Source organism: Prinia subflava, chromosome 1, assembly GCF_021018805.1.
Source record: "Prinia subflava isolate CZ2003 ecotype Zambia chromosome 1, Cam_Psub_1.2, whole genome shotgun sequence".
In the NCBI taxonomy this organism is placed as follows: Eukaryota; Metazoa; Chordata; class Aves; order Passeriformes; family Cisticolidae; genus Prinia; species Prinia subflava.
In genome coordinates, this window is record NC_086247.1 from 103703768 (window position 1) to 103719648 (window position 15881).

Consider the following 15881-nt stretch of genomic DNA (forward strand, 5'->3'; position numbering starts at 1 on the left):
AGAATAAAAGGACAATAGGTGTAAGACCTTCATGTTTGCTTCTTACCCTTCTTGCTTTTGCTTTCGCATCTAAGTTGTTTAAATCTTCTATTGAGACGTTCCCAGTCTTGTGGTGCAACGGCCCACAAGTGAGGAATATAACAGTTTGTATCACACCTTTTTTGAATTATATATGTGCTGGTTACAGCCGCTACTCTCTTCACTAAATGTTGCAACTGCCAGTGAGCAAAAGCAAGGCGCTGTTGTTCTACACTCTCGAATAATGTTATTGCTTGATGATAAGGTAACCGGGTTTCACTCTCAAGTGTTTGGTGAGGGTTTTCAATCCTCCAAGCTCCTTTACACGCAATACACCATTGATCACCCTGCAGTTCTTTCTGCAGCTCTGGTACTGCACTAGAGATCTAAATGAAAATATTCTTTGTGTTATTTGGGGGATTCCTGCTTGGGAGGAGTTTTAGGTTTCAGTGACAGTTTAAAAGCAAAAAATTATACTGAAAGAATAAGCTGTTTAAATATAACTGGGGAAACTGACTGGTAGGAACATGCAAGTATTGTGTTTGCATCCACCAAACAACACAGAAATAACTTGCACTTTCATCTCTCTCTACTATTGTCTGTAAAGCCTCACATAAATTAATTTGATCAGTCACTAGAAAAAACAACTTTAAAAGAAGTAGGAGGCAGGTTTCTGAAAGCCCTGTCCTATTTTCATCAGATGAGTCACTAGCCAATGCCATGGTGGAAAGACAATATAGGTCATGTCCCTACAGCTTGATTTTTCTGCCTGTCCAAAATAGCTATTCCTACAGTCCATGATTAGCACAGTTGGTTGGTTGGTTGGCTGTTTGGTTGGTTGATTGGTTGGTGGGTTTGGGGGTGGTATTTGATCTGATGAGATTATTATGCACTAGTTAGGCATAATAAGGATCTTTTCCAAGGATCTTTTCCTTTACGTCCATCGAATGTGTGTTAGTGTGATGTGGTTATATGTGATGAGTCTCATAGCAGTTTATGGCTCCCTATAATAGTGTCATAATTTTAGTCCAGAGGTGATACAACCTCAAGGCAAGCCCAACTTCCCGAGATACCTGTCAGAACTATCTTTTAGCGTTGTCCCAGCTTAGTTACTGTAGCATTCCTGATTACTTCTGTGCCACCACCACTGAACTCTGAAGTGAGTGCTTACTGGAGTCAGGGAAATTTAGAAGCTACCAAAAGTAAATTTAGGCAATGGGCGGGACCACCTTAGAAAATTTTAAAAAGTATTAATGATGATATGAAATCTCTGGCAAAGCTTTTTAGTTAAAATGTATCTTAATTAGATTTTGGCAAAGACTTATGTGTAACTAGTTGTGGGTTGTTTTAGTAATAGGTGCTGTATTAGTCATAATCTGATCTACAGCACCTGTTGCTTGTTTCTCTACTTGTTGCCCTCTTTTTCAGCCAATTCAACTATTTATGTGGCATGTGAAAAGCTGTATTCAGGAACAATTTAAATTTAAAATTTTCTTCATCACTTTTTTCTGCCACGGTTCAAACAATGTCAGTTTTATAATCTTTTATTCTGCTGTCTTTACAAATGTTATTGAAGAGGCCATAAGGCATTGGAGATTGGCAAGGTGGATAGAAAAGTGGGAAAAGGAATGGGAGCTGTAAAATCTGTCTTAGCCACCACAGCAAATGTGTTATTTTAAATGTGATATTTTACCCTAGTCAGACAAGTATTGTATGGCTGGCCATCTAGCTGAAATCTGCAACACCATTATGAATTTTTCAGTATTTTTACCTTTTTTACCTTCTTTTCTTTTAAATAAACTGTTGTTTCCCCCTCTCTCTTCCTTCTTGCTCCTATCAAAAATGGATTCTGTCTTTTTCAGGGACTTCATTGTTAAAGATTTATAAGTAGTGAATTACTCTCTCCACTGTCTTATCAAGGGCATTTTTCTCAAGTAAATTGACACGTTCACTTCTGAAGGGCATTCAGTTAAACAATTGCATACAAACATGCTCTCTCTCCCTGCCTTTCAGCTTGAGCAAGACACTAAGTCATTCTCATCTCTTGTAAACCACCTTCAAACACACAAGAAAATTAATTTACTCAGAGCAAAACTGAAAATACTACAGAATATCCTCAGATTCTTCAGACCCATGACATTTGATTTTAGGACTATTTTCAAGTCTACAGAAAGATTCCAACATGATTCCAAGATTCTTTGCCCATGAACAAAAAGACAAAGTAACAAAGACTGGAAACCTAGCTCTAGAGAAGGCTGAACTGGAAATTCCCTTCATGGCTGCATTTTTAGTCAGAAAAATCAGAGAAATTAGAATGTGAGTTCTAAAATATAGCAAGGAGATAAATCCTTTTCCTACTCCAAGAATATTTGTATGAGAAAGAAGGAATGAGAAGCAGCAGCAGAAAGGATTTGAGGAGAAGGTATCAGACAACTTTCATCCTTTAGACAAAAAATTAATGAATTATCAGCTGTACTGTATAAATTCTTCCAGGTAGTTGACAATTACTTAAATCAGTAACATTGCAATGTTATAATGTAAATTAATAACTTTATAATATTTCCTTACCACATTGCCTTTTTTTCTACCCTCATCCAGAAAACCTGTGTTTTTTTCCTTTGAAAAAATAGTAGATGAGGTTAATGATGCTCTTTATTTTGTTTTTCTGCAGGGTTTCTTGTGCAGACAAATGACTCGGATCACTCTCTATTTGAGCATTCTTTTCAAGGGTGCATGCAGAGTATTCACGTGGATGATCAGCTGGTGGATTTGCACGCAGTGGAGCAAGGAGAGCTGGGAAGCTTTGCCAATGTCACCATTGACATGTGTGCCATTATTGACAGGTAAGTTGTGGAGAGGTCACCCACACTCCGGTACACTGACACATCCTTCATATTCTGAAAACATACAGTGATCCAGAAGAGATGGTCCTGACATTACCAGTGACCCTATCAAGGCGACTACATTTTTGGCAGTGGGAACCATGCTTAGGTGATGGAGATGATGGCTTTAAATTGTAGACTGTGTAGGGTGCAGTGGAAAGAAACTCTCAAATCTCTCCGCTCATCAGCAGAGGAGGAGGTGAAAAGTTCTTCAAAGTCAGGCTCAGCCTGTCAATGATATGGCTGCCCTGAATAGAGGAAATTCCCCACTCATTTTGTCTGTTTCTCACATGGCTGTTATGGAGACCTTTTTGCAATTAGAAGTTGTGTCTCCTGGCTTCAGCCCCTTCTGGCTTCCCTGTGCTCTTCAGAGGACTAAAGCAGGTCTGCATGCTTGCACACCAGTGAATGCAATAAATGCTCAAACTTAATTAAAGTAATGCTTACTGGGTTTGGGTTTTTTCCCATTATGAGAGGAGTGATTGAGAATAAGGGCAGTCTTTTGCTTTGGCACCATCTTTTCAACCACTTACCTGTACTCAGTTTTATTAATGATTTCTTATTGGTGAAAAAAAGAAAATACCAGGAAAGAGAGAAAGAGCAAGTAGCCCAACTCCTGAAGCAGGTTGCTTGGCTTATCATGAAAATCACCTTACATTAAAGCCATTGCAAGCCTGCTGGAAAGCTGAAAATGGCTTTTTCAAATAGTACTCTGAAAGGAGCAAGGGGTACTAAATCAGAGAACCCTGGAAAAATTCAGGTAATAACCAACTACTGGAGTTCATGTCACCCTCTAAAAGCAGGGCCAACTTCAAAGCTACATCAGGTTACTCAGGACTAGTTGAGCTTTGTGTATCTCCAAGGATAGATATTCAACTGGCTCAGTGCTTTTGGATATCATCAGCAAATATCTGCATAGCTGTTGTGAATGAATGTTCTTTTAATTTCCTGCTTTATTTTAAGAGACTCTCAGAGATAGGTGTTACTGTGAAAAAAAACCAAAATATAACATACTGCTTTGGTCTTGCAAAATTCCTTCTCTTCCTGAAATGTAGACATCCATTTGCACTAAATGAGTCATGGTACGTTGACCATGGCCAGCAGCCAAACACCCACCCTACCTTTAGGTCTCTTCCCTGTCCTGAGAGATGGGGAGAAAAGCAGAAGAGAGGCAAAAAGACTGGTGGATTAAGGAGACAATTTAATAACAAAACAAAAACCTGCACATGTAAGCAAATCAAAAAGAAATTTGTTCACTGCTTTGCATCAGCAAACAAATGTCCAGCTGCTCCCTGGAAAGCAGAGCCTCACATCAGCACATGTAGTGGTGGTTTTGGAAGAGAAACGCCATAACGCTAAAGATACTCCTTTCCTCTTCCATTCCCTGAGGTTTTATTGCTGGGCATGCTGTTGTACAGTACGGGATTTCCCATGGGAAATTGTTTCCAAAGTCTCAGTTGTCCTGCTGGGAGGAAGATCAATTTAGTGACTCCATCCCAGGCAGACCCAGTATACCACTGCAGTAATCTCAGTGCTAAGGGACATGCTTTGGGGTGTGCCAGTGAGTTGCTGTGGCATGTCAGGACACTTTATGTTGACTCTGTTGAGGATTGAAGTCATAATGAAAAGAGCACGTGACCAAGCTGGTGTCGTAGGGATGAAGTTTGTTCTGTCTCCTCACACATATCTGAAATTAAAAAGAATTTCTGGGTCAGTATTTGTCAGTTTGAATGACTTGGTTTTATTCTGAATATTTGGTTTTGGAAATGTAAACTAACTTGAAAGAAAGGACATGAAGATACAGCTAATTAATTCTCTGCTTTTTCCAATGGATAAATTTAAGCTTATACAACAATTTGTATTGATCTGAATGATTGAACCCATTTGTGCCAGTTTCTATTAGAAAAAAATTCATTATTATAGTGAAGTTAATCATAATTAGGGTTTTGAAGATATTGTGATGTAATTACAAGTAACTTAAAGTGTAAGCTAATTAGTGTCAAAGGTTTATGATACATTTATGAAATACAAGACATAAGGCTTCATATACATTGTGCAGCTTATTTTGGAAGTTAGCTTCTCATAGAAGTTGCTATTTAGAGGCTATTATAACATATAATATATGTCCAAATATTTCATATACTGCCATGTGCCACATAAAAGTTATATATATGGCCTTTTATGATATGCAAATATTATTATGATTTCTAGATTTTGGTGTTTTATATGTTAGGTTTATTATATATATGTATAAACATCTGTATTCAAAGCAGAGTTTGGCATAAATAACAGTGTTATCTATGCTTACACATGTATGTATTTATATTTTCTTTATATAAGCGAATATATTCTCAGTTTGTTTCTCTCTTCTACCGCCTTGGGCACTGATATCATCCTCATAAAAGTTAAAACTGTATGTCTTACATTTATGCTTTTTAAGCACAGCAAGATTGTATTGCAAGCAGCGTAGCAGTTGTATAGTCACAGGAAATTACAATAACATCCAAAGTTTCTTAGGGTTGACTTTGTTTTTTCAGTGATTGAGGTGTAATCAAGATTGTTGTTTTCCCATGACCAAGTTTATTTCTCATTACTTTGCACTTTAGGACAAACTCTTTAGCTGAGAGGTGACAATGCCAAGCTTTAGATCTGACTGGATTTTCATCGCTGCCTTATTTACATCTGCAAATAAGACTTTATAAGCACTTCTGCTACAATATGCCATTATATACAACATTTTTATGTGGCTTTCTTTTAAGGAATGGAAGTGCCATGTGTGCTATACATCAACTCAATTTCACTTCCTTTGAAAGGGGAAGATACTTGTGGCATGTCATAGTGGGATCCTTCTGCTTTTTTAAACTAGTTTGGATCTGAATCATAAAGGCTTCAGTCATCATTATCAACATGGAAATTCTTCCATAGCCACACTTCAGTGAAGACCCCCACTGGGCAAAAAGATAAGCTGTCACATTGAATTATTCTTACTGCAGCCTTCAGCCATTTGGTTCAGGGGACAAAAGGTGAAGTTGTAAATGGTGGCATTTTTCATCATTAGCCAGAGTGGTTAGTAAGGAGGGAGAGTTTTCTCAGTAAGAACATAACAAAAGTTACTGAGGGCTCATTGAGATTTTAGGTTGCGCCTGCCTGAGGATAACTGCTTCCAAAGTCCCAGGTTCTGCCCAGCTAAACTCTGGCCTGACATGGAAAAGGTTTCTGCATTTTATTTCCAGCAGTTTTGAAAAATGTGAGAAGAACAGTGATGTTAGAGTATTGCACTTGTACTTGGGAGATACAAGTGTTGAACCAATGTCTTTTTATTTTGTCTTCCCCTCCTAACATGAGTATTTTTTTTTATTGCAAAGATTGCAAGCTGAGATCTAATTACAGGGGAACACCATAGCTAAGGAACATTCTCTTTTTACCAGTAATTAAATAGCATAAATGCATATAATTTCATGCAGGTATGTATAATTATAGGCAGTTAAAATGCTACTGAGAAAAAAAAAAATCATCCCTATTTCTGTCTCTTAATTACCTATAATTGCATTAGCAGTGGTAGTTGCATTGTCACAGTGATCCGCATGCTGCATTGCTTGTGACAGCACGGGTCCCTTTTCACCTCCTTTACTTAGCATTTACAACCTAACTGGTTGTTACAGTCCAGATGGTACTGTTGTACTTTCAGATTTAAACACAGGACATTGAACAGGAATTATTACTCACAACTAATTTATCCCAGCAGTCTCAGAGAAATCCAAAGCTTCCCTGAATTTGTTATGGCTAGAATTATGGATTTTAATCCCAAAATCACAGTCAGGAAATACTAAAAAGATTTAAAAATACAGTGTCAAATCTACCATTGGAGATTTTGCAGCACATAAACCAATTTTAATCAGAATTTCTGTGTGCCATGAGAAAAAAATGGGGGGGAGAGGATGAAAATTTTCATGTGGCTATTTCTGGTGTTTTATGAATATGTAAACAGAGTGATTCTCTGTGTAACACAGTGAGATGAATTAGATGCCAGTATTTGAGAATAATTTCACATTAAAGATAAATTTAAGTAATCAAATACGTGCAGCAGAACATTTCTGGATGATTATTGCTTACCTGCTGTGGAGATACATTCTGTATGACAGAGTGCCAGCATTCAGCTTTAATCCCATACAGCCACATTCTGTCAGCTGATTTTTGATTGCCAATCAAAGTTTGAAATAATTCATCTAAATAACAGAACACAGCAAGCTAATTGGTACATAAATATGGCCACGATGTAACTGGCAGCAAGACACAGTTTCTTTGGAGTTAAAAATTGTCCTGCCAAGTAGTATTAAAGTTCTTCATTTCTGGATCTTTACACACGCTTTAGGATTTTGCCCTTCTTTGCTGCTCTTCCCCTCTCTCTGCCTGTTCAGTGGTTGGACAGACAGACAGACATAATCCAGTTGTGCTCTGCATGAGGAACAGGTGATATAACAGTGTCCTGACTGGAAGAAAAACCTTCCTTTGCGGTTGAGTATTTTCCAACTCAAATTCACAAAAAGGAAGTTAAGTAGGACTGCAGAAGGGCTGAAACTACACCCTGACTTCAGCCTGCAGATATTCCTGGTCGTATGGCTAGAAGACACTTCCCACATGTGCCTTCTCTCTCTCCTCTTCTTCTCCCCACATCTCTTTGTAACCACACAAACTTTTTATGTAGAAATTGAGGTGAAAGCTGCCTTTCAATGAGAGAGATTCAAGTGTATTTACATAATAATGCATCTCATTCCAGAAAGGTGACTTTGTAGGCAGAAATTATACCTCAGATGACAAGGTTTTTAATACCGTGGCACTTGTCCATTGTGTACCAGAGTACACAGTGACAACTGCCATGTTATTAACACAGATCAGTAGACAGCTAAGAGGCTATGAATTCTACAGAGCTAACCACAAAATAGGAATAGTTTAATTAGCTTTCTTTTTGAAGTGTAGCTTAGTTTTTTGCAATATTTTTTTTTTATGAAAAGATCTCCAAAAATGGGGATATGGGGAAAGTTGTAAAAATCGGGGAAAAGAAAACATGAGGAACAATAAAAATTGAATAAACTGGTGTTTTCTATGTATTAACAAACTTGCACTCAGCTGGAAATATTTGAATAACTTGCAAAATTTAACCAAGTCTATGCAGTACTTTGCTATCATCGAGAAATTGGCTGGACCTTCCAGCTGTCATTATTTAGAACAGGACTCCCCAAGACAACAACAGAAAGACAGAATAAGATGGTGATTACATCATGGAAGAAAAAAAAAAAGTTAAATAACTTAATCATGTAATCAATAACTCTTTCAAACAAGTTAGAATAGTTTGAGATGCAGATGGTTTGATTGCTATTTTATTGCCTTTGCTGTGTGGTTTTTTTTTCACTTTATCCTATATTACACAGGTTAAAATAGTCAATAATATTCTTATGAGACTCTTTCACATAACTGTGTGGGTTGTACATCATCTTGTAGCTGGATGCCCAAACATTTTGAAATCTAAGAATATCCCCAGTTGTTCTTTGTCTTCTATTTAGTCCTATATAAGCTGTGCACAGAGAGGAAAGAAAATCTTTCATTTTGACTCTAAGGAATACTAATATCTTTGTTTATTATTATTATTTAAGAATGTAGGCTCCTGAAATAATTTTCTTGAGAAAGCAGATTATTTGTTCATGAAAAATACGTGTTCTTTGTATTTGAAATTTGTTCATGAAAAATGCTACAACAAGAGCTAAGTCAGTAAACATTTAGGTGTACTTTGGAGGAGGAGGAGTATGTAACGCAGAGTTCTGCATAACTTGACAGATAATAGAAGTAGCCTCTGAGCTGCAGTATTGTTTTTCTCCACAGCCTGAAAGAAAGGTAAAAGCACAGGGTTGCTCTTGGGATACAAGTGGCAGAGAATGCAACATTGTCGCCCAGCAGCTGTGCCCAGGGTGTGGTCGCCAAGGGCAGGGACAATACCCTGGGCCTCCTGGCAAAAGGACTGCCTTGGGGCCAGCATCCTCACCTGGTCAGAGGTCCTCCTCTAAAGGATGCTGGGTGGAGGATGAGGCTTTTGCAAGTGGAATTGTGAATGGAGGACCCTGTCACCCTTGTGGCCCAGTGCCACCGTCCTGCAACACCGCACTCACCGTGCCCTGAAACAGGATAAAAGGGAGCATCCTCCCATCTCCCACTGCCACAGCTGGCCTGAAACCAGCCCAAATACACCAGAGAGAAGTCCTTGAGGAGCTGGTAGAATCATTTGAAGCTGAGGGAGGAGAACTGGAGGCTGGACAGATCTTCTGGAGGTGCTCCACTACAAAACCAGCTCCCAGCAGGGTCCCCTGCAAAGTTCATCTGAGGGACTGAAATGTTTTTTCAGCTCCACAACCATGGCAACACAAAGGGAATGCCTTAAGGAGCACTCCAGAACTCCCTGTCCGTGTGGAGTCAGGGGCAGCAGTCATAAGAAAAGAGGTGCAGAGGTGTTGCAAGGCATCCCAGTGCTTGAAGCATACACTGGTGCCCTGCCAAGCACAGGAAGGATTCTTAGTCCCAAGGTGGATCAGGCCAAGGGCATTTGCTCATTCTTGGAAGACTCCAACATGGCCTCAGGTGGGGCAGAATAGAAGTCAGGCATCTCCTGGGAGGTATGCCCAGTGTGTGGGATGAGGTATCAGGTCTTGTCTTGCTCAGGGAATAGCTGATTACCACCTTTGGTATCAGGAAGCAATTTTCCACTGGGGAAGACTGGCACTAGCCCTTGGCAGGTTTTTGCCTTCCTCTGCAGCATCAAGCATGTGATGTCAAGGTTTTCTCTGGGCACGCTTGGCCAGGTTTCTGCCTGCTGCTCATGCCCCATGAAGATGGGCAGCCTCTTGCCCCGGCAGCAGCTTTTGCCTTCCTCTGCAGCACTAAGCACAGCCCTTGGCCCCCTTTGTCCATTTTGACCAGGTGCCTGCTGCCCTCCTGCCTCCCATCTGGTGGGAGGAAGCTTTCTAGACTTGCAGGGTGAGCCCAGGGCTGGCTCCCATGGGTTGCTTCTTGTCCTCGGTGACACTGAGCACGGCCCTTGTCAGGGCTGCTCTGGGTCCCTGTGACTCTGTTCCTGCCCACATTGCACCTCCAAGATGCCACTTGTGCCCTGGATCTCTCTGACTCTCTGTCTTCCAGTCCCTTCACCATCTTTGTTGCCCTTCTGGGGATGCATTCAGGTACTTAAGCATCCTTTTTTACAAGATGAGGCCACAGTTACAGGGGTTCCTGCCATCAAGGCATGCACCTGCTAATGTTTACTAGTCTCGTAAGCTTAGCAGGAAAAGGATTTGAAGAAAAGTTGATAAAGCCGCAATTTTTTAAAGCATTATTTAAATAATGTTACAAGTTCTTTTGGCAAAACCTTTTCTTTCTTTTTTTCTTTTTTCTGTCTGCTACATCACGACTAATATAGGAACAGCTTAATTAAATGGGGTAATCTATAATTTATAGAAGTCGTGAGCAAAATCTTTGTGTGGAAATTAATTTCTTGTTTTTTCTAACATGCATTAGTTTGCTCAGAGGACTTGATTGAATGTGCAACTTGTACTACATTCATACATAATTACTATTTTATTCTCATTGTCCTGTGGGGAAGATGAGAGCACTGAGCAAATATCCACAAAGCTCTCTCTTGGACACAAAACTTATACTCTTACAAAAGTAGATGCTAAATATATACCTGATGCCATAATAAAACTGTTGAAACTACCTCTCTGGTTACTCAACTGAGTTCTGAAGTCAAACTGCTTTGATGACTCTCTGAAGTTATTCATCACTTATTGCTCCTTATCAGTTCATAACTGAAAAAGTTAATATATTATGAAGATTTCTTATTTTTATGTGATTAAGATATCTTCTACTGCATGAACAGCCTTACTATTCTTCATGAAATTCTCATTTATTCATTCATTTTCAAAAATAAAGGAATCCAGATTGTCATCTCAATTTTAAAATTTACAAAAAATTTAACCAATGCAAAGTTGTTTCAGGAACTGTCTGTATTACTACTAATCTTTAAATAAGACTAAAATTGCATGATCCTCTCATTTGCATTTGTTAACTGACTATGGATCTCTCAGATATGAATATCAAGACTTCTACTATTTTCTCCCAGTAAAAGAAAATAGATAATCATAATCCAAACAAGTAGATTGTCTTGCTACTACTGACTGTAATAGATTTGATTTTACTCTATAATTAGTAAGCATGCTAATATTTGATAGGTATGACATAATGCTGTGATAAGTAATAATGGTATATGCTCTAAATATTTTCCAGACACTAGAAAAAAAAATTATTGTAGTCATTTTCTTTCTGTACAGTACAATTATAATTATAATCATGACCAGTTTTATGACTGCAGCTCTGAATTTGTAGTCTGGCATCAAGCTATGAGTAAGTTTAGCCCATTCACTGGAGGTATGTACATCTGGAGGAGAGCCAGTCCTTTTGGATTACTAGAATTTTTACTGGCTATGTTACAAAGAAGTTAAACCACAGAATAACCATTTTATAATCAGGCAATATCTTTCAGTAGTAACAATTTTGAACAAATGTCTGTCTTACTAAAATGTTGGGTCCGTCTCTTGTTCATACAGGCAAATAATAAAATCTCCAGAATAAGTAGTTTATCTTGCATAAAATACTGCTGCAAATAAGTATATCTATTTGTGGATGGAGCCTGACTTTTAGCAGAAATTGCCTTACTGTACAGCTCCCGCTGGATTTTACATTCTTTCTTTTTTCTTCAGAAATCATTATAATTTTAAAATGACCATATTGAACTCATGCAGAATATTCATACTGGTGAGAGCCTAAATAAATAGATCTATGAATCTAATAGAATAGAAGTGGTCTTGTAATAGTTATAGGTTGCATTTTAAAACATGAAAAAAAAAGATTACTATGCCATCATTGGAAATCATTAGTAATAGTAATAATGTCTAGATATGTACATAAGGCTTAAAACTGTCTCTGAATCTCTCCAGCTTCCTTTTCTTAAAAAGAAATGTTTATTTCAGTATTTCTGCTGGGAGTGAGTGTTTGCCAGTGATTAGACTCTTTCAAAAAATTACTCTCTATCCATCAAGGAAGGTATTATTTCCTATCCAATACAATATTTCTCCCAGATACTGATTTCACTGATCTTTTGCAGAACAATATAGTGCCACCTAAAAGTAAATAAATGTGACCAAATCCTTTTCTGCTACTAGTACATTGGACAGAACAGGTTCACTATAGTTGTTTATGTTTTTCTCTAGCCAGGAATATTAAATTCCTGAGTATCCCAGTATTTCTGTTGTATTTCTCATGACCTCTTCCTTTACAGAAAATGCAGCTAGACAAAGGTTAAGGCCTAGATATTTTACAGTATTTACATGTGCTAATGCTTCCTAAGCTTTGTGGCTCTCTGTCTGTGGGACCGGCTTGGAATCACAAGGATGGACTTGAATTCTGTGTAGCCTAAATAAACAGACATAAGCATGGAAGAATGGGACTAACCACAGACAAAATACTGAGTGAGGAATTGAGATGAATGTAGGCAGAATTTTATGGCCTAGAAATATCTCAAGTGAGAACATACATAGGTGTCATAATGAGGGGAAAGCTTAACCCACAGTCCTTGTATTGTACTTCATCACATGATATGATTAGTTGGAGTTTGCAGAAGGGTTTGACAGCAAAGGGAGCGAAGAGAGTTTCAGTTTTTCCCTTGATTGTTGTGTAAACTTTAGGTGGTGAAGCAGCCAGATGGTGTTTTTCTGGATAAGTTTCTCTGTCGGCACATCAGTAGTTTTGCGGCCACATGGTGGTTGACAGGATGACACACAAGCATTTAGGCTGACCACGGATTTGAACTCCGTCTCTCCAGTTCCACATCAAACCTACTTACCAGTTAAATTGATCTTCCTTCCTGCATTATGTTGAATAGATTTAAAGCTAATTCACAAAAAGTTTATGATGCATTTTAGTATTTGTGAGTCTGCAGATTTCTGTTGGGCATCAAATTAAAAGCAGGTGGCAAATCTTGATGAGAAATTGAGTTAAAACCTAACCAGATTTCTTCTAAGAAATTGGAAAGAGCAAAAGTCCTTGGAGGAATATGTGTCAGATGCTACTTGCTTAATCCTTGATATTTTCCTGGAAGGATAGTTTGAATGAACTAACTGATATAAGGTTTCAGTAAACATGTCTTCATTCATTCCCTGTAAATATCACCAGTGGATTAGGTTATATTAGCTGTTTTTAAAAAGGAGGTTGCAGAAAGAAAATGAATATTGAATAGAGATCTAGATTAAGAGAGATATGAAGAGAACTGGGTTTCACCAGAAGGGAAATACTTAATCTGCGCAGTAAAGTAATCCCTAAAGTAAAGTTATTTTTACAAGATTTATTAATTTAGAGGAATTCTTAATGGAGCAATGCTTTGTTTAAAACTGTAGAATAAATATGTTTTATATTTACTATTTCTAAGGCTTTTTAGTGAAGTATATCATCAAAAAAGAAAAAGTCATATCTATAACATTTTTTCCAGAATGTTATAAGAAACTCAGTGTTCCAATGCAAATTAGTACAACACTTTTCCGCTGGAGGAGTTAGAGATTTTAATTCCATGGTATACATCAGTGCTTAGATATGAAAAACATCATGTGTATGTAACTGTACCTAGGATTCAAAAGCCTTTACAATTGCCTGCAAGTACCCCTGGATCAGGAATTTAAACCAAACTGACATGATTTAACCGAACCCCCCCCCCCCAAAAAAAAAAAAAAAAAAAAAAAAAAAAGCAGACAATTTCTCTAGAGTAATATAGATGTCAGACCTATGAAAATAATTTTGTGCCTTGGAAAAAAAAATGGATTCTTCTTTCTTGAAAAGATAACTGTTGCTGGTACATTTGTTGCACTTTTCTGTTGCCATGCATTCTGCCAATAACATTTCTATTTTTCTGTCTTTGTGATGTTTCATTGTTAAGACAGACTTGATAACATGCAGCAGTTAATTTGACTTCAATTTTCTGTTTTGGAAAAAAAAATAGTTACTCTATAAGCTAGAATTTTTTTAATCTAAGCAAAAGCTTTCATTGGTCTTTCTTACAGGTTTTCATGTCACAACATTGTGAATGTTGTGATTAATCTGTATGGATTAACCCTGTATGGATTTCATATAATCAGTGGTAGCTTATGTAGATCATTGTTCAGAGATTGATTCACACAAGTTTGTAGAAGGATTTATTTGCTTTATTTTTATCTGTTCACCCTTATTTTTTCACAGGTTTACATTGTCATTTCTAAGACAACATTGTGAAATGCCATTCAGAAATATTGACTCAATAGTGATTGATAGATTAACTACTGCTTATTATCCTGTAACTACAGGGGAAATGCTTTCAGAGTTTTTGAGAAGAACTGGTGCATAGTATGTAATATAATATAGTTTCATTTTGAACGTTTAAATCATTAAATCACACCTGCATTTAATGTACTATATGGAAAGTTATCATCTAAAGGGAAGATTTATTCCATATTGAAATGCCATGAAAATTTTCTTTACTTTGTTAATTTCAGACTACTAACGACCAAGCAAACCAGGGAAATTAGTCCTAAATATAGAGCAATTCACATGATATATGAGTTAAATAACAATGCTATCTTACTCTCAGTGCTCCTTTCACTCAGCCGCATAGATTTTGAGGGCTTCTAATGCTTTCACTTAAGGGGTTTTCTTCTTGTGTAAGGATGTTACTGATCCATCCTCCTGGATTTCTATTAAAAGCTAGATTCCTTCCAGATGAAACTCCTAAAACTTAAGAGATTGAAAACTTTTCTGGACATTTTAAAGCTGTTGGTGCTAGTCAATTTGTACACAGGAACAAGGACAGTCTTTGATACACCTTATCTATTAACTTCCTATTCTGCAAAAGAAAGCTGGAAATTCACTGTCAGTTTTAGTGACGGTAGTTGTTATTTTCACCTGTCTTTTCACTTTTCTAGTAAAAAGAATACCAGCCTACAGAGAATTCTGGGGGAAAGAAGACTCCAACTACTATAATATTTCTTTTCACTTCAACATAAAAGGCAATATGTGCTCTTTTTCTCTTTTATATTGAAGAGTTGATCTGCCTTTTCAATAGCACAATTTCTGCAGTTTTTAAAGTACTGTACACCTTTGTTCTGTCTGACTGCTCCTCTGTGGTTGCTCAATGAACTCCAGCCAGACACTAACTTGGTGCTATTACACAAACTGACCTTCTCAAAATCATTAACTCAACAAACAAAATTACTCCTTTCTCAAATTTGACACTGTTCATTGTAAAATTTACTGATGTTTCTTTCTCTTTTATCCTCTTTAAAGGTCTAGTTACCTTTAAAATTATATTTTGTACTAATACTATGATAAAATCTCTCCTGAATGGTATGGTGCCCATTGTATAAAATTTACTCATCTGCAGCATTGCTCAAGGGGCCAGTAGCTGTAATATCTGTTCTTTTATTAATATCTGATTCTTTGATTCAGGACCTCCACAAACAGTAACAAGTTAGTCAGCATACTGGCTTTCCTCTGGTGGTTTCTTCTTTTCACTCAAGATCAATCACAGCATCAAAGGTTAACTACTCCAGCGTTTAGTCAAATAACTCCCCTGACATTTATTCTGCATGTTTAGTATTATTGACAGCACTTCCTTGGCCTTGCCATGCCAATTTTTCATACTTTTACATTGGTAGTTGTCAGCATGTTTCAACTTTCTAATGTTTCACTGGTCATATGAACATTAGTCAGAAAATGTCAGAAAATAAATGTTGACTTTAACTCTGTGGCTGTAACTCACTCCTTCATCTGCTTGCATAGTGACTTTGTGTATCTTTATTTATACAGGCTTACCTTAGCTGTTCTGAAAACCTTCATTTTATTGTTGTTGCCTCCTAGAAA

General features: G+C 37.4%; 1 protein-coding gene across 1 annotated transcript in view; it reads left to right on the forward strand.

Moving 5' to 3' along the window:
* The window catches only part of CNTNAP2 (contactin associated protein 2), a 1042914-nt gene that overhangs the window by 652499 nt on the left and 374534 nt on the right, over positions 1-15881 (forward strand). The window contains exon 10 of the mRNA XM_063405816.1: positions 2690-2861. Within this exon, the coding sequence (XP_063261886.1) occupies positions 2690-2861 (172 nt within the window). The remainder of the gene's footprint in view (positions 1-2689; positions 2862-15881) is intronic.